At 33.0% G+C, this 18,995-nt stretch overlaps 1 protein-coding gene across 1 annotated transcript in view; it reads left to right on the forward strand.

Annotated features, from left to right (window-relative positions):
- The window catches only part of LOC133182647 (uncharacterized), an 86,994-nt gene that overhangs the window by 14,506 nt on the left and 53,493 nt on the right, over window positions 1-18,995 (forward strand). Inside the window, exons 5-6 of the mRNA XM_061317494.1 lie at window positions 4,562-4,695; window positions 7,750-7,789. Coding sequence (XP_061173478.1) covers window positions 4,562-4,695; window positions 7,750-7,789 — 174 coding nt within the window. The remainder of the gene's footprint in view (window positions 1-4,561; window positions 4,696-7,749; window positions 7,790-18,995) is intronic.

Below are 18,995 nucleotides of genomic sequence, written 5' to 3' on the forward strand. Positions count from 1 at the left end.
TATTTTTATCATTTCTAGATTTGATTCCAACATTTGAATAATAATTGAATAAAATACATTGGGCATTAACACTTGAATTTGAAACATACTCTCTGCCAATTCCAAATACCACCGCCGACACGTGTACATTTTGAACTACTATTGTTTTGTGACTTTTTTAGATGCATGAATGTTTTGAGACTGAAATTTTTGTTCTAAAAAAGACCTTAACTTTTTTTTTTAAAAATGTTAATTAAAATATTCCGGAAATACAATACTGACTAAGTAACCGATTTAGGGGGAAAAGGGGGGGGTATTAATCATATCGAATGGCAAACATATAAATTTACGGTGAAGAAAGATTTTTTTTCTCTGTAACTGTAGACTTTACATATTATAGTAGAGAAAATTCTGTAGTGCATTACATTTTAAATAAATATTTTCTTAAACCACACTATCAATTTAATTCGCTCCAAAAATAATAAATTAACACGATATCCGCAGTACTATGTATAACTCTCAGAACTAGTTCTATCATATTTTCTGTAGTAAGTGAAAAAAAAAAATGTTAGAAATAAACATTTTCGTAATTTTGCTGCGTAATTATTTGACTTGGGTAATTATATCTCCATTAACGACTTGTCTTTAACAAAACAACAAAATGTTGCAGTGTTTGAAGTATTTGCACATTGTCCTTAGTTAAATTTAATATTCCAGCATCGTTCTACATAGCTACAGAATGTGCTTATAACAACATTTATTTTCCAGATTAATTTAATAAATAACCTAACAGCTAAGTTAGAATAATAAAAATATATATCGTAGATATTTTTCCCCATGAAATAATGATTCTTCAAACACGGTATGTTAGTTATTAAATTAAAAAACCTGTAACTCCTAACCTACAAAAAGATAAGTCCTTTCACTTCGGAGTTCCGAATGACAATGAAAACTGAACGATAGGTGAACGCTGAATGCAAGGTGAATGCAAAGTGAACGGAACGAAGAGCGAACGCAGAACACTTTGTGAACGCGAGCGCACGGTGAATGCAAAACTGTGAACGGAGAGCAAACGGTGAACGCACGCTGAACGAACGGTGAGCGAACGGAAAATTGGGAAAGTAGAACGTTTCAGGGACTGTAATATATAATAAAGAATATTTATAAGATACACTGTAAATATACATTTAACATATTAATAGTATTTATTTATATAGAGAAAGTAAGGCGAAAGAAGTTATTTAAATCTGTTGTCATTCAACAGCTTCAATAGCGTAGTGAGATGTGTACCTGACTCTGAAGGTGAAGGTACCGGGTTTGATTCTCAACAGTGCCACATTTATTTTCTTTATGTGAAAGTATAAATTTGTTAAATTTTTCTAAGTTCTTTCCTCGGTAGAGGTACGGGAAGGAGAATATGAGCATAACAAATTCTGTTTTCAGTGTAATTTGCAACTCTCCATTCCTGAAAAATAATGGAGCTCTCAAACAAAAGAGAGACGTCACAGGTGGATTTTACTATAAGGACTATATAGATCTGGATCTATATAGATCGTTTTTTAAAACCGAATGTAGGGAAATATAATGAAAAATTGCAGAGCCTGGCTGCAAATTTTACCTGGTTAAAGTTCAAATAGTGTGTGTGTTGAAAAATTATACCAGACACTGACTAAGAGTGAAAGAGATAAGGGTTTGGAAACAATATCTTGTCAATTACACTGAATTATTTCTAATTATTTTAAATTTTAATCTGCATACACATTGTGTCCAGCTTGTTATAATGAGCCATGTGTGTCCAACTTGTTATAATGAGCCATGTTTTAAACCTCCAGGGGCCCGTTTTACAAATATAAAGAACTTACGACTAAGACCAAAATTTAATTCTGCTAATAACTTTCTAATTTACATTAAATAGAATTCAAAATGGTTGTAATATTTTTATAGGTATGTAGAAAGATACTTTTACGCTAGCAGTTGTAAACAGAATCATTAATTTTTGCAAAATTTTACAATCAACTAAAGTTTTCGGTCTTAGTCGTAAGTTCTTTTGTTGAATGGGCCCCTGATTTTTTAATTTCTTCTTTTCACAATAAATTTCTGATATGATTAAAACTGATCTTCACTAAATATACAATTTTTTTCATTTAAAAACACAATGTCATATATCTTTACTAAATCTGTAACCCCCCCCCCCCCCCAACCAGGTCAAAACAAGTTTATGAACAAGAGGACATCCACTGTCAAGGGTTGGCTTGCTTTATTTCACAATATACAATACCAAATTAATTGAATAAATGTAGAAATAATTCCTATATAAGTTTTTTTTTTAAGTGGATACAATATTTTAAAACAATGTTCGTGATTAAAAACAGATCAAATTGATGCTCTTTAATGTGGAGTGTATAGCATATACATTTGTTATGAGACATAAGAATGCAATTTCTTTCATTGTGAAAAGTGGCGAAAAGTGTTTTTCCTCCAGTGGGAGCACTCCCCCCCCCCCCCCCCCCCCCCCTTTTAGATCTGCACATGTTCTTTTTTTCCTTAAGAGAGGGACACAAATTCTCTGAATTAACTTGTATTGATGTATACTACTTACATTAATCTTAATATATAATTATGATGATAATTATGATAAAATCAAAATAAATAAATCAAGAAGCTTACAATAAAAGACAAGTCGAAATTCAAAATAGAATATACAAATGTGCGAATCCAAATGTGTTCCATTTTCCCAGAAATGACTCCCTCCTTTGTAACAGTTGCAATCTGGAGAGAAAAATCCAAATTATTAATTTTCCCAAAAACGTGTAAAGTTTTTATTGCTGCATTTAAGAGATAAATGATTTCTTTCACTGATTCAACTGTCTGAACAACAATGCAGTTCTTAACATTCATGTTTTGACCAGTCATTCGCTGGGAATATGAAATCTGTTAAATAGTTTCAAAGTGTTTGAAAATACTAGACATATATTCTAACTGGATCAGTGACCAGGCTCTGGGGCCATAAAACTTAGATGAGCTCACTTTTGATCTCAGTCTCACTTTTCCCTTATACATTCCTTCAGTAAAAGTGAGACTGAGATCAAAAGTGAGCTCGTCTAAGTTTTATGGCCCCGGAGACTGGACAAAGCTTTACAATTGCTGTCTTCTGTGCAATATTTATTTTTCATATATACACGCTACAAATACATGTACCAAAAAAAAAGATGTAACCTACATTCCTTCTGTCTCCAAAAATGTGTATGTCATTCTTGTAAACTTTTTATTGAAAATGAAAATCATTTTGTACTTTATTGTCCTAGTTATGATCAGTATAGTATACAATATTATACATTTATTGACTGGGTTCGAGGGCAACATGCGTTTTGTTGGACCCAAGAACCAAACTGTTTGCCTGAGGCTGTTAGGCCGAAGGCAAACAGTTTGCTTCGAGGGGTCGACGAAACGCATTTGCCCTTGAACCCAGTCAATAAATGTTTTGTTATACCTTTTATTTATTTATTTATTTATTTTTGTAATTATACATTTTTCTTTTGCTGCTAGCTTCCATACTAACGAATGCAAATAAGATTTAGATAATCCCGCCCACAGTGTGACGTAAGCGGTCCAATATCTCGTCCACAGGTCCAATATCTCACTCTGCAATCAAACATCGATTTGTTTGTGACCACTCAGTAAAACATTAGGAATGTTAGACTTTTTAAAGTATATAATTATTTATATAGGAACTAATTTTTAAAGGTATAACAATATGTGATATATTTAATGCTCAATGTTACATGAAGGAAAACCCTATTATTGACATTATCAACCCTCCAAGTATTAAAATTGCTAGAAGAGTATGTAACTTTCTGAAAAAGTGCTTTGATATTAGAGAAAAGAAAAACTTCAACATAACTAATATGCTTACTGGAATAATTTTTGTTGTTGATTTTATATATGTTATTCTTTGTTGTATTCATGACTTTATACCAATTAATGTATGATGGTGTTGTCAAATAAATGAATTGATTGATTAAAACAAGTTGATAGAAGGCTTCATAAAACAAATTTTGTAAATATGAGCATAGATATGAAAGAATATACATCATTTTTAATATTTATTTTTATTCATATATAAAAAAAGTCAAAAACAATTTTCCAAAGGAAACTCAAAATTACTCTTCATTTTCACTTGCACTGAAACTTGTAATAGCCCAAATTTGCATTGCAACTCACTCAGCTGACTGGTAGTAACGTCAGTCAGTAAAATAAACATAGCTTATTTAATGTACAAATTTATGTCGACATCAGAAAATCCAGAGGTCCAGACCTGTTTGAGATTGATCTGTCAGAAAACAAGATTTTGGGGTCGTAAGATAAAACTGAAAGGTCAAACAGGATCAGCATATACCTTTCATATATATTTTCATATTGAGAGAAAAATGATGATTTTTCTAATGATTCTCAAAGATATATGTATTCATTCTAAATAAACACTATTATGTATAATAACTCTCGGAAAAAAATTGACTAACTTTACTGAAAGTTAAGCGTAATTTTACCGTAACATCTTATAATTGATAATATTCCTTTTTAGATGCCCCCAAGGCTTTATCACAACATTCAATGGCTCTAGCATCAAGGACAGGGAGTGTGAACCTGATCTCAAAGCTGTTTCAAACACCACTGTGAAATCCAATACCTCAGACCCCAGGAACACAAGTGAAAGCGGTGATTATTTAAGGAGTAAAAAAATCTTATATACATAATAAGAAATTTCAACCAGGAAATAAAATTGTCATGTACTGTAAATCACTTTTTATTTGTAAGAATTTTATTTATTTATCTATTTTTTTTTTTTTTTTTGCAAATATGCAAAGCCTTCTTCTCTAAAGATATTCATTCTAACAACTATTTCTATTATTAAAGATGATATAGAACAATTTGCAAAATTTGTGAAAATTATTTCTCTTTTATAAATATCAAATGACTATCTTGCAAAAATAAGGTGTCATGAATATTTAATGATCTACAATTATCAACCTAATCTTGGATATACATAAAAATTGCTGACTACTACATTCTGTATGTACAGGTCAATTATCAGTGTGGATGTTAATTAGGCCTTATTTGAATTGTTTTGACAAATCAAAGTTTGAAGTCATTCAATTGGCTTCCGATATGACGATCAACATGGCAGGAACAATACCAGTAAAAAGAAAAAAAATCTTTATATGTACATACATGTATCAAGGAAAATTTAATTGGATGAAATAAAGTGATTGAAGGTAGTATGAGATAACTGTAATTTATATGTAACTTTAGGTCTGGAGATAAAACTTATCTTCAAGCTAAGATTTGACATATTACTTTCAAAATTAGCTCGAACTCCCCTTGTTCTTCCATTTAACTTGCTTAGGATGCTGGATCTGACCTACATTTTCCAGATTAGTGACCAGGTTAAAGTATTTTGAGCAGATTTTTGCCAAGAAACTATAAGGCCCATCTGAACCAAACTTTCATGGATGATGCATCAAGGGACGGACACTTTCAAACTTGCTACGGATGCTGGATTCGACCTACATTTTCTGGATGAGTGACTAGTTTAAAGTTTTTATATATGTCCATTCCCAAGTAACTGCAAGCCCTATCAGACCAAAATTGCATAAATGTTGCATCTAGGGATGCACACTACTAGATTATTAGTTTAGTGTGGGACTTTGCCAAACTTAAAGACAACATTCGTTGAGGTAAGCTCTGTAAACTCTGATTACGTATGTTTAGCTTCTTCTTAAACCGCTGAACCAATTTTAGCATATAGCATCTAAGAGTTAAAGGGAACAAAATTTTTAAATTTTGTGGTCCCTGTCCCCCTGGGGCCTGAGGGATGGTGCAAAAACCATCAAAATAAATGCAATCTTTAAAAATCTTCTTTACTCCTGGACATACAGTTGAACTATTGCCATTAAGCATTGAGCACTCTACCAATATTTAGAAATTCATGGCCCCTGGGTCAGGGATTTTGGTGTAAGGATGGGGCTCTTATGATCTTATAGTGAAAATGCATAAGAGAATTATACAAGAATTTTTATGATTTATAATACAAAATGTTACAGAAAAAAACAATAGAAACTTATAAGTGTTTTATAATCCACTTATAAGCAACTTATAAGTCACCTATAAGTTTTGAAATTTACTTATAAGTGTACTATAAGTCAAAGTAAGTATAAGTGAGGAACAAATTTTGTTAATACTTCACTTATAAGTGAAGATTAGCCACATATCAGTGAATATTTCACTTATACTTCACTTATAAGTGAAGATCAGTATGGTATTATCCAGAATAAGTGTGGACTTAGAATTTTTACATTATACTAGACTTCCCTTGAGTTGGATTGTGTGTATTCAAAGCTAACCAATCAGAAACCTTGTCTACAACAGGAATTTGAAACTAAGTTAGTGTCTGTGAAAGGATGTTGTTGGAGATTTCAAATTTATTTTGAGTTTGCCTTCTTATCAGGTACAACAAGTAGGTTCTATTCACATCATCTTTTTATTTTAACTTCCTTTGCCTCAAATTTTGAATCAATTGACTCAGTTGCTTTCAGATTTCATAAAATGAAGAAGCCTCAAGGTCATTTTAAAAATCTTATTGACTTTTTTCCCAACATTTTTGTTTATGAAGTGAAATAATATGTAAAGGTTGCATCATCAAAGAATGTCATAGCAGAGGGATTTCTTTTTCATAAAATGTTAACTTGATTATTTCATCTAAAGTACAGATGCATATGTATATGTAAAAAAAAACTGAACATCATCCAACCCCTGCATGATTGGAAGTTCTGTTCTAAATTAAGATCATAAAGGCAGTGCTGTACTTCACTTGTAAGTGATTTATATATGACTCATACTTGATAAAGTATGAAGGGCTAATACTTGACTTATAAGTCACTTATAAGTGACTATACTTGCATAAATCAAAAGTTGCTAATACTTGGCTTATAAGTCACTTATAAGTCAAGCACCTCATTTGCATATAAAATCCTAATGAGTCACTTATCAGTCACTTGTAAGTTAAATGTATCAGTTAAGTATAAATCCAGAATAAACAACTTATAAGTAAATGAATAAATCACTTATAAGTCACTTATCAGAAATTTCTGTAAGGGAGCTTTCATTGCTTTTAATGGTCACATAGACTTGTAAATAATAGATAAATAAAAATGAGACAAAAATACCTTATCTTTGTATGTATTAAAAGTTCTTCAATGACCAAGAGAAGCCATTGTGAGAGGGAATGAGAATGGTTCAATAACAGTTTAGTTTGCATGGTGATGGTGACAAATGAGTGCAAGTACAGGCAAATAGATAGATCTACTTTAAGTTTTATTACTGAGTACTAGACCAATTATTTTCTTGATCCCTGATCATCCTCTTACTCTTGGGAAACATAGCTTCATCTAGCAGTTTATTTTGTTTTAGTTGTACTTCTATGGATCCTTTTCAATGTTTTATACTCGGGTGACCATTAAGGCCCATGAGCCTCTTGTTTTGTTTTATCAAGTGTTAACATAGACCAGCTTATACTGACAACCTCAAATGCCCCAGTAGACAGTTTTTGATGCATTTCATGAGGCTACATTCTGTATATAATTATGTGTATGATTGTCAATTGGTCAAATATTTTATACATGGTATGTGGAACTGTAACATTTAAGCAGAGAATAGTTTTAAATATGTTTTTATAAATATATTTTGTCAGTATCATTAAATTTTTACTTCTAGATTCAAGTTCCTTGGAGACCATAACAATAATTGTAATAATGTAAGTAGATTAATTTAGGTCTTTCTGTTTTTTTATTGTGTGATGCATATTTTAAAGTTTTCTGCAATGAATATGGATTATGACATTTTTTGTATGAGTCACATATATCACAAAAATACTATGTGACATCACACTACACATATATTTTCCTGATGTTTTAAATGATATCAGAAACACTTTAAACTTTACATTTTGTCAAACAATATTCAAAACTTTTCAAATGCTCTTCAAATTTTATTTTAGATCACCTGAGTCACTCAGGTGGTATATTGCTAGATGTTTTTGTCTGTCATTGCCTGTGGTGCATAAACTTGTCATATTTTGATTCCTCCTTCAGAATCAATGGTCTATTTTTAACCATGCAGTCTTGTAGTAAAGATTCCTTGGATGGCAGGGATTCACTTTTTAGGTCACCTGAGTCACTCAGGTGACCTATTGCTATCTGTTTTCGTCCGTTTTCGTGCGGGTGTGCATCGTGAGTAAACTTTTCACATTTGCAATTTCTTCTCAGGAACCACTGGGCCAATTTCCACCAAACTTGCCACAAAGTACCCTTGGGTAAAGATGATTCAATGAAGGGACAATGCCTTCTTCCAAGGGGAGATAATTAAGAATTAGTGAAAAATTAATGGTATCTTTTAAAAATCTTCTTCTCAAGAACCACTGGATCAGGTAAGATGAAACTGATATGGAAACATCCTCAGGTAGTGTAGACTCAAGTTTGTTAAAATCATAACTCCCAGGGGTAAGGTGGGGCCACAATGGAGGATCAAAATTTTACAAAGAAATACATAGAAAAAAATAAAAATCTTCTTATCCAGAACCACTGGGCCAAGAAAGATGAAACTTATGTGGAAGCATCCTCAGGTAGTGTAGATTCAAGTTTGTTAAAACCATGACCCCCGGGAGTAGGGTGGGGCCACAATGGAGGATCAAAGTTTTACATAGAAATATATAGGAAAAATCTTTAAAAATCTTCTTCTCAAGAACAGCAAAGCCATGATGAGTCATATTTATATGGTAGCATCCTGATGTAGTGTAGATTCAAGTTTGTTCAAATCATGACCCCTGGGAGTAGGATGGGGCCACAATGGACGATCATAGTTTAGTGCTATTCCACTGGTTATTGGTATTCCACTGCATCAATATTTTTTACCTTGACCTTTCCTTTGACCTTGATTTCAAATGTATGTTTAGCTAAATTTCAAAGAAACAATTCAAGACATTTTTACCAAACTTCATATGCTTATACATATTTAGAACTTGGATTTTCCTAAATTAGGAGAGCTATTCAACTTCATCAACATTTTTTGATCTTGACCTTCCAAATTTGTGTTCAGTTTCAAAGAAACAATTCAAAGTATTTGTTATGTAATGTTAAGCTTTTGCACTGAATATATTATCTGGTGAGAAGTTACCAACTGTGTTCAATTTTTCTAATGCCCCCGTAATCGAAGATTCAGGGGTATATAGTTTTTGTCCTGTCTGTCTGTTTATCTGTTTGTCTATTTGTTGGCAAAAACTCTAACATTGTTGCTCATAACTTTTGATTGGTTGGAGTTATGGCTCTCATATGTCACATGTGTATTCCTTGTGACAAGGCCTTTGTTTGAGTACTAACATATTTGACCTCTTGACCTTGGAATTTGACTCAATTTTGCAAGAATTTACCCAACTTCAACCTTGACCATAACTTATGAACAGTTGGAGCTAGGTCCTTCATATTTCACATGTGTATTCATTCTGACAAGTGTATTCTATGGATATAAATATTTTTGACCTTTTGACCTTGACCTTTGAGTTTGACTCCCTTTTTAAAAAGTTAACCTTGGACTTATCTTTTAAACAGTTAGTACAACAGCCTTCATATTTGTCAGGTATATTCCATTTGTCCAGACCTTTCTTTGGATACCAACAATTTTGACCTTGACCTTTGAGTTTGACCTACTTTTGAAAAACTTTAACCTTTGGCCATAACTTTTGAACAGTTGATGCTATGGTTTTAATTTTTTACATGTTTATTTGTTATGACAAGGTCCTCCCCTGAGTACCTTTAATTTGACACTTTGACCTTGACCTTGGATTTTGACACACGATTTAAAAAAATTTACCTTGGCCATAACATTTTAATGGTTAGTGCTTGTGCTTTCGTATTTCACAAGTTTATTCAGTGAGACAAGCCCTTTCTTTGGGGAAAAACATGTTTAATCCCTTGACTTTGGAGTTTGACTTGCATTTGAGAAACTTCAACCTTCGCTAAGAGCTGTCATAAGGGGACATCAGTGTTTCATAAACACATCTTCTTAACTTTGACCTTTTCAATGACCTTTGATGTTACTATTTATTTTGTATAAAACTCAGTTTTTAAAAAAACTGTTCAAGATATTTTAATCAAACTTCATATATTAATACAAATTTTCATGTTGCATTACTAAAGAACCCTGGGTGGCGCATTCATGTCCTATGGACAAATTTTTAGTTCTGGAAAAGTGAGTATGAGCACATATTGCAGGGTGCACATTTGTCAGTTCATCTCCTTTCCTTGTAACATTATTTTGTTCAATATGCAACTACAGTTTTCTTAAACATGCACTGACTATGTTATAAGATGACAAAAAAAGCCTGACCCTGATTATCTATTGATATTCAAGAAATCTTTGGTCCCATGCCTTCAGTATTTTTTAGCTCACAGCTCACTGAGCTGAAAGCTCTAGTAGCTTTTCTGATCACCTGTTGTCTGTCCCTCTGTCTGTCTGTCCGTCCGTCTTTAAACTTTTCACATTTTTTTCTTCTTCTTAATGACCACTGGGCCAATTTTAACCAAAGTTGGTACAAAGCATCCCTAGGTAAAGGGGATTCTAAATTGTTGAAATGAAGGGTCAATCCTCCTTCCAAGGGGAGATAATTGAGAAAAGGCAAAAACTGGTGGGGTCATTAAAAAATCTTCTCAAGAACCACTAAGCCAGAAATGCTGAAACTTATGTGGAAGCTTCCTGAAGTAGTGAGAAATAAAATTGTTCATATCATGAACCCTGATAGAGATAAAGAGGGGCCACAATAGGGAATTCAAGTTTTACATTGAAATATGTAGAAAAAAAATTTAAAAATATTTTTTCTCAAAAACCACTGGACCAGAAAAGTTGAAACTTATGTGGAATCTTCCTGTGGTAGTGTAAATTCTAAATTGTTCATATCATGGCCCCCTGGGGTTGGGTTGGGTCATAATAGGCAATCAAAGTTTTACATTGAAATATGATAGATTGATTGTGTTGTTTAATGTCCTTTTAGAGAATTTTAACTTATATAGAGACATCACCATATGCCGGTCAAGGGCTTTAAATTAAGACTTATACTTGGCACTCAGGGCCATTGAGCAGTGAGGGGTATTTATTGTGCCAACGCCTTCTGTGACACAGGACCTCGATTTTTAAGGTCTCAACTGAAAGACCTGTGACTTTCACTTTTAGTGCTGTTCGCTTGGCGAAGAAACAGTCTCTACCTATGTTTACATCTTAGGTTTGATGTGGTGCAGCAAACAAGAATCCTGTAGATTCTAAGTTGTTCTTATCAGGCCTCTTGGGGTAGGATGGAGCCACAATAGAAAATCAAAAGTTTTACATTGAAATATATACATAGGAAAAAATCTTTACCAATCCTTTTCTAAAGAACCACTGGGCAAGAAAAGCTGAAACTTATGTGGAAGCTTTTTGAGGTAGTGTAGATTGTTAATTGTTCAGGTCATGGTCCCTGGGGCTAGGGTGGGGCCACAATAGGGATTACATAGGGGAAATATCTTTAAAACTCCTCTACTCAAAGAACAGCAAAGTTGTGATAAATCATATTAGAGTGGAAGCATCCTCTGGTAGTGTAGATTCATTTTTGTTCAAATCACAGCCCCAGTATATCAGGTGGGGCAATAAACGACAATCAAAATTTTTCATAGGAATACATGTGTATTTGGGAAAAAAGCTGATGCAGAACAGCAGGGCCAAAGTGACTCAGGTGAGCGTTGTGGCCCATGGACCTATTTTTATTTTTTCTTGAAAAGAGCATTTTATTGCCTGACGTCACGTGCGACAGGCAGTAAAAGTACCAAAATTTCCATGGTCCAAAACTAAGCGATCATACTTAATGAGCTGGATTGTGTGCAAGCTGATTTACATCAGAATTTGTTACCTGCATTTAAACAAACAAAGTTTGTAGAAGAAAGAATCATATTACTAATGCAAAATAATGATGTGTTTACTTCCGTCAGTTTTTTTGCATGCACTTGTTTATTCTTTGCGATTCTTTATACGGACATGTCCATGTAACATTTTTTCTGTGTTTTTAAACTACTGGATCAGTCTATTTGTCTTCTGTGAAAGGAGTGACACAATCATTTTGCGCCAAATGTTAAGTAAATTATCTTCGTGCCTTTTTCTTGGATTGTCCACAGGCATTTGATGTTTTAAACCTTTCTCTTTATTGATAAAAATATCCCCATACTATAGTAATAACTTGGAAGAGACCAGTCTATAAATAGAGGCCATCTCATCAATCTGTCACTGACCAGAGAGTGTGCATGAAGAAGCGCACCCTCTGGTAAGTTCTTTAGAATGACTCGTCTAACTATTTTCCCCAGAATTCCAATCAATGCAAGTGCACTTGCAGTTTCATCCCAATGTAACTAGTCAGCCCGTGGGCTAACTAATAAATGACCAAACAGTGGCATGTCTTACCTATTCGTTAATCTCTAATATTTGGTTACGGCATTTGAGAAAGTCAATTGTACATCTTGTGTAATGAAGTATCACGACTATGTCGCTCCTTGATGACGAGAACGTTTAGCACTTCTCCTGCTTATACGTTCCATAGATATTGACTGATTTAGTCAGGCAAGCTTTTTCAAAAGCTATTACTTGTATTCATATAAGTATCAAGTATTCATATAAGTATCAAGAATGCAGTTAAGATATCTTTGGTTTATATTATGAAAAGAAAAAATTTTTTTTATAAAACTCCAGTTTATGGCTTTTTTCCAAGTCCACTCATTTTTTGTTCAAATCATGACTCCAGGGCTAGGGTGGGGCCATGAGACTACAATAGGAGATCACAATTCAACAAAGGAATATATAGTGGGAAAATCTGCTGATGAAGAACAGCAGTGGATTCATGTGAGGGTTATGGCCTATGGGCCTCTTTTTAGTTAGATAAGCAAAGAAAGTTCTTTTGTGTTCTTCTGTGTAAGAACTTTAGGATGTTACAGTAATTTTATTCCAATGTAGTTGTAAATGACAGGGTCATAATTTGTGACTATAGTCACAGGCCTTTGGATCGCTTAAATCTGACTTAAAGCTGAACACGATTTGTAAAAGAAATTTGTCCACCATATTCGATTGGTCTCTCACTATATCTGAGGGCCCCTATATAAAGCCGCTCACTTAGTCACTGCTCAGTATATTCAATTGTCACCGGTGTAGACGGACGTATGCTTTACAGCAGTCGGTAGCGACAAAAAATAACTGTGTACTTCTAAATAATGCAGGAAAGTAAGATACCAAAGAAACTTACAATATTTGCACAACTGCAATAAAATGTAAACAAAGGTAATGCAAGATAACCAGCACGAACACAGGTCGCCATTCCACCCTGATACCCGTGACAATAAAGCAGTCAGGTGTAACGAATGCTAAGAGTATACCCCAGTGCTGATATCATAGATAGTATTATCGAAAATGGCGTATGCCTATTTACGAGTCATGTTCTGCTTTAAAAAAAATTGGGGTGTATAAAAAAGATAAAGGTATGGAACTCCTTACATAGGATACCCACTTTTGCTAATAAAATACTTTTAAATCGAATGCTCTAAGGTTTTACTTTCTATTCATATCTATTCATATATAATCAATCTGTTCATTCTGAAATTCCATGTACTTCCCGAGATACGGTGAAATCAGTTCCAGAATTGACCTACTTTTTTTTACTCGACATTAGCTTGGGCCCTGGTTATTCACATGTATACAGATGGTGTTTGAACTGCAGCAAACAGCTGCATTGAATTTGCACAATCTTTCAACATTTTAAAGTTGATTTTTTACTCCAGATTGTAAGGTTAAGTCGGTAATAATTCCTTTCGCGAAAAAAAATTTAGAAAACGTTTGCTTCGACCTCTTCACAGCCATGTTGTTTATTAATGTAAAAAGTACTATGATTGAACGAAATTTTCCTGGAATGTATAATATACCCTTTGATTTTTATGCCCCACCATGAATATGGCCGGGGCATATAGTGTTTGTCATGTCCATCTTCTGTCTTTCCGTCTGTCCTTCCATCACACTTTGCGTTTAGCTCTGTTCAAAGCTCAGTTTCAAAGAAACTGTCCAAGATATTTTTATCAAACTTCACATGCTGATAGATATTGATGAGGGCTATGCAACTGCATCAACATTTTTTGACCTTGACCTTTCCTTTGACCTTGACCTCACTTTTCTTAAATTTTAAGTGTTTAGCTCTGTTTTAAAGATACCATTCAAGATAGTGTAATCAAACTTCATATGTTGATACATACTGATGTAAGCTATTCAACTGCATCAACATTTTTTGACCTTGACCTTTCTTTTGACCTTGACCTCACTTTTCTTAAATTAGTGTTTTGCTCAGTTTTAATGAAATCATTCAAGATATTTTTATCAAACTTCATATGCTGATACATACTGATGAGAGCTATTCAACTGCATCAATATTTTTTGACTTTCACCTTTCCTTTGACCTTGACCTCACTTTTCTTAAATAAGTGTTTAACTCAGTTTTAAAAATACCATTCAATATAGTGTTGTCAAACTTCATATGGTGATACATACTGATGAGAGCTATTTAACGGCATCAACATTTTTTGACCTTGACCTTTCCTTTGACCTTGACCTCACTTTTCTTAAATTAGTGTCAAACTTGATATGCTGATACATACTGATGAGAGCTATTCAACTGCATCAATATTTTTTGACTTTCACCTTTCCTTTGACCTTGACCTCACTTTTCTTAAATAAGTGTTTAACTCAGTTTTAAAAATACCATTCATAATATTCTTTATCAGACTTCATATGCTAATACATACTGATGTAACCTTTTCAACTCACTCACTGCCCCTGCGAGAGTATCAAGAATAATTCTTGAACTTTTAAGAAAAGTTCATGAATTATATTCTTGAATCTGCTCATGAAATATTCATGAAGATCCTATGAAGTTAAAATTGGACACTCATGATTTCATGAATTTTATTCATGAAAACCAAGTTAAAGAATATTCATGAATAGTGGGTCGTTCATGAACTACTTACCACTCTTGAAAATTCATGAACTTGCTTATAGTATTCATGAAATCGTAGTGTCCAATTTTATGATCTTTCATGAACATTTCAGGAACTTTTTAAGAATATTATTCAGATCTTGAATTACATAATTTGACAGAAGGCCAAATTACTGTGAGTACCCTCAAAATACATGTACATAAATATTCTATTCAAAATTTGATAATATATAAATTATGACTACAGTATTCTAAACTAAATGCAATGTATTAATTCACTGAATTTATAAATGTATACAGCTTTTAGCCAACACACTCTTAAACAATTACATGTACAGCCTGGATCAGTTTCAGAATCTTAAACAACGCTTGTGTTCTTCTTTTGGCACGTTCAAGTAAGTCAGATGCCTGTGGTGCATTTGTTATCCCTGTCAACTTTGCTTCTTGACATTCCAAAAATGAATTTTTCTCTATGGGTGTCTGCTGGATCACTCGCTAATTCATCCAAAATTGAAATCCGTCCTTTAAATCATGATGTGGTAATTTTTTTCTTATGCTCTTTTACAATAGGCCTTGTTTTTCATTTCACTGACTCTCCCTGAAAATACATATACATGTATATAAATGATGTGCCAAATAGAAATAAATATTACAGGGAACAGGATACTTTTAAATAATATGGGAATTGTGGTGATGCTGCAACTGGAGGCCAGAAAAAATACAGGAATTACCTGTCTTTTATACAGAACACTTGGTCTTTAATTTTTAAAGAGTCAGGAATCCTCAGGGACGAGTCAAAGTCAATTTGTTCTAACCTGTAAAGAAAATTTAAAAATGATTTTAGTTTCAATTTAGAATCAAGTTTCCTTTTGTTCTTCAATTTGAGCTAGACCATGGGCACACGGGGGTATGTATGCATCCCCCCTTCCATTTTTTATTATAAAATTAAAAAAAAAATATTCTGAGACCAACACACACAAGTTTTTTAAAATAAATTTTTAAAATATATTTCATTAAATTCATTTCATTTAACAATAACTTAAATTATATTTCTCTCCGAGTTACATTTTTTTAAAATCAAGTTTGTTTGGCATGCATGCAACAAGTGCTAATCAACAAATTTGGAACCAAAATAATTAAAAAATTATGTTCTTACCACATGCTTTCTGTATTGCAGTCCTTCCTTTCTATGAATATAAGAGTTAACACTCCATTAAAAAAATGTTGACAGAATCTAGATCTATCGACACTCTTCTGACAATGCAATGCACACATTCCTTCCTTTCAATCTATTGAAAATTTGGCGCTCGCGTTACTGCTTAACTAATCAGTAATGATGTTATAAATCAGCTACCAGAAGCGTCCAATCAAACGACGTTTTATAAAAACGATTGAGGTTGCGATTCAAATCATACCCGCTCTGTTAATAACTCGTCATCTATGGATGCAGTGCAGCTGAACTTTATTCTAGTTGAGCAAAGAATACAGCAAAGATGGTATATCCTGCTAAAAAAAAACTCTATTACAATCAGGCGCGTAGCCAGAATGGAGCTGAAGTGTACGCAGAGAACGGCAGGGGGGCTGGGGGGCTGCCCCGAGTCTCCCAGTAAGTTCGGGGTGAAACCCTGACGGGGGCCCAGGGGGCGAAGCCCCCGGAAGCTAACTCCAGGGTTTTTCCAAACATTTCAATCACTAAGTAATATGTTTTCAATTCAAAGTTTTTCTTCCACGGAAATTTATTATACAAGTACTTGAGGCTGGATATTTTACCGATATATTAATTGGTATCGTCTGCACTTTGTATAGTATAATGTTCAGAAACAAGTATAATAAATGTTAGTTAAAAAAACTATTGTATTTTAAATTATAAACTATTTGATTATATAATTCAACGATATGATTAAAATTTAATTTCTCAAATATCTTCAAAAATTGTCAATATGTTATAGAATACTTACACACTAATAGATAATTTATTTGGATTTGGTAATAATTTAATAATATATTTCATATTTGATTGTAAAGACATACTATCGCAAAATTTTATTCGAAATAATATGACCCAAAAAAAATTTGAAACGAAAATATTGGTGGATGATATTGCGATATCTCTCTCTCTCTGGCTCTCTCCCATGTAGATTTTTTTTTTTTGAAATGATGTGTATGCAGTTGCGTACTTGCGTATAGGCAGCTGCGCGCCTGACAATAGGTGTGATTTATTTGTGGAATTCATGTCAAGAACTTGATTTCTCAGTGCAGTAGATCGAATATTTGCAGAGTTCCATAAAACATTTCGTATTTTGGGATACATGTGCACTGTAATTTATGTGAAAGACCTTTATTTCATTGGCAGAAATTTTGTCTTTGTATATAACAAAGCCCATTTAATTCTGTAATTCTTCAACATACATGTAATTTAAAATGTTGAAATCGCCTTGGTGTTCAATAATTTATTTACACAGCACAGTTTTTGCTGGCTCCGCCCATCGGTGTATCTCCAGTTATTGTACACTTTACTTCAAAGGTAAAACACCACAGCCATGATACAAATTTTAGAATCATTTATGCCCATGAACAAAAATGTTGCAAAAGGCATGGAGGCTTTTTTTCAGATAATAAATTATAAGTTTTAGGGATCAAATAGTATTTTTTAACATACTGGACTGTGAGTGATGGTTATCATTACTTGAAAACATTGATGATTCATGTATTTCTTAAGGATACACCAAAGGTTTCCAAATGCCAGAATTTAATTTGCATGTAATTCTTTCAGTATCAAAGATAACATAATAAAAGTATATATCATTTGAAAGCTTGTTAAATTTACTATTTAATTATCGTAATTTAAACTTTAATAAATAACTTATTTAAAAATTATTTAAATATTAATGTAAATTTTAATGCATAAATATTTTATAAATCAACTTTTTTGTATTTAACCCCTCAAAGTGGTAATTTTGCCTCAAGGTAGATTAAAGATTGAACTTAAAAACTGTATCTCAGATTTTTTATTAATCTTCTAATTCAAAAGTTACAGCCATTTGTCCTTCAATGTTAACAATTTATTAGCCTAATTTAACATTTCCCTCAATAATTCCAAAACTAAGCTAGATATCAAAAATCTGAGATACGGTTTTGTGAACACACATTTGAGAAGCAACCCATCCAATTTTCAGAGAAATTGGTCAATAAATAAGGGAGCTGAATCCTTTGAAATAATACCACAAACTGTCTGATCTTACTTTACAGTAGAGGGCAAAAACCCATTACACAACAAAATCTGTCAAAGCTAGAAATATATGACACCTTGGAGATTCAGCTTTGGATACCTGTCACTTAGCCATATTTTTCATGCATATTCACAAGAATGGGAGGTTCTTTTCTGTATTTAGATGCTTTTAATTAAGTAAAATAGGTTCAATTCTGAATCAGAAAGATTTCCCGGCAAAATGACAAGAGCTAAGCTCCACCTCCTATTTTACGGTCATCAGTGATCTGTTAGATCTCCTTCTCTAAATCTAGAGTCCCTGTAGTTTAATTACTGATAACCTCTGTGTGGCTAGTGTAGAATTCCCCAAGTGGTCACAGTGATTTATTGCGTCTTTCATGAGCAGGCAGTCACAGATCAAATCAGAAGCTTCAATAACGGAACATTCACATGTGGTAGTGTTTATGTTTCATTATTGTTAAATAATTAGAAAATCATTTCATAATTACCAAAAATTTTACATGCATTATAAAGCAGTGATTAACTTCTTTTTCTTAGCCAAAAATCTCAAAATTGTTGAAAATCTTGAAAAAAACCTTTGGTGTATCCTTAAATGGACATGAGAAAATACAATTCATGTTATGTATGTACCACGATTGTATACATATTTTGCATTTTAAGACTTAAATTTATGTAACTGATAGTCTATAA

The sequence above is a fragment of the Saccostrea echinata genome, unplaced genomic scaffold, assembly GCF_033153115.1.
Source record: "Saccostrea echinata isolate AGI-Se365-2 ecotype Australia unplaced genomic scaffold, CSIRO_AGI_Sech_v1 ptg000009l, whole genome shotgun sequence".
Classification (NCBI taxonomy): domain Eukaryota; kingdom Metazoa; phylum Mollusca; class Bivalvia; order Ostreida; family Ostreidae; genus Saccostrea; species Saccostrea echinata.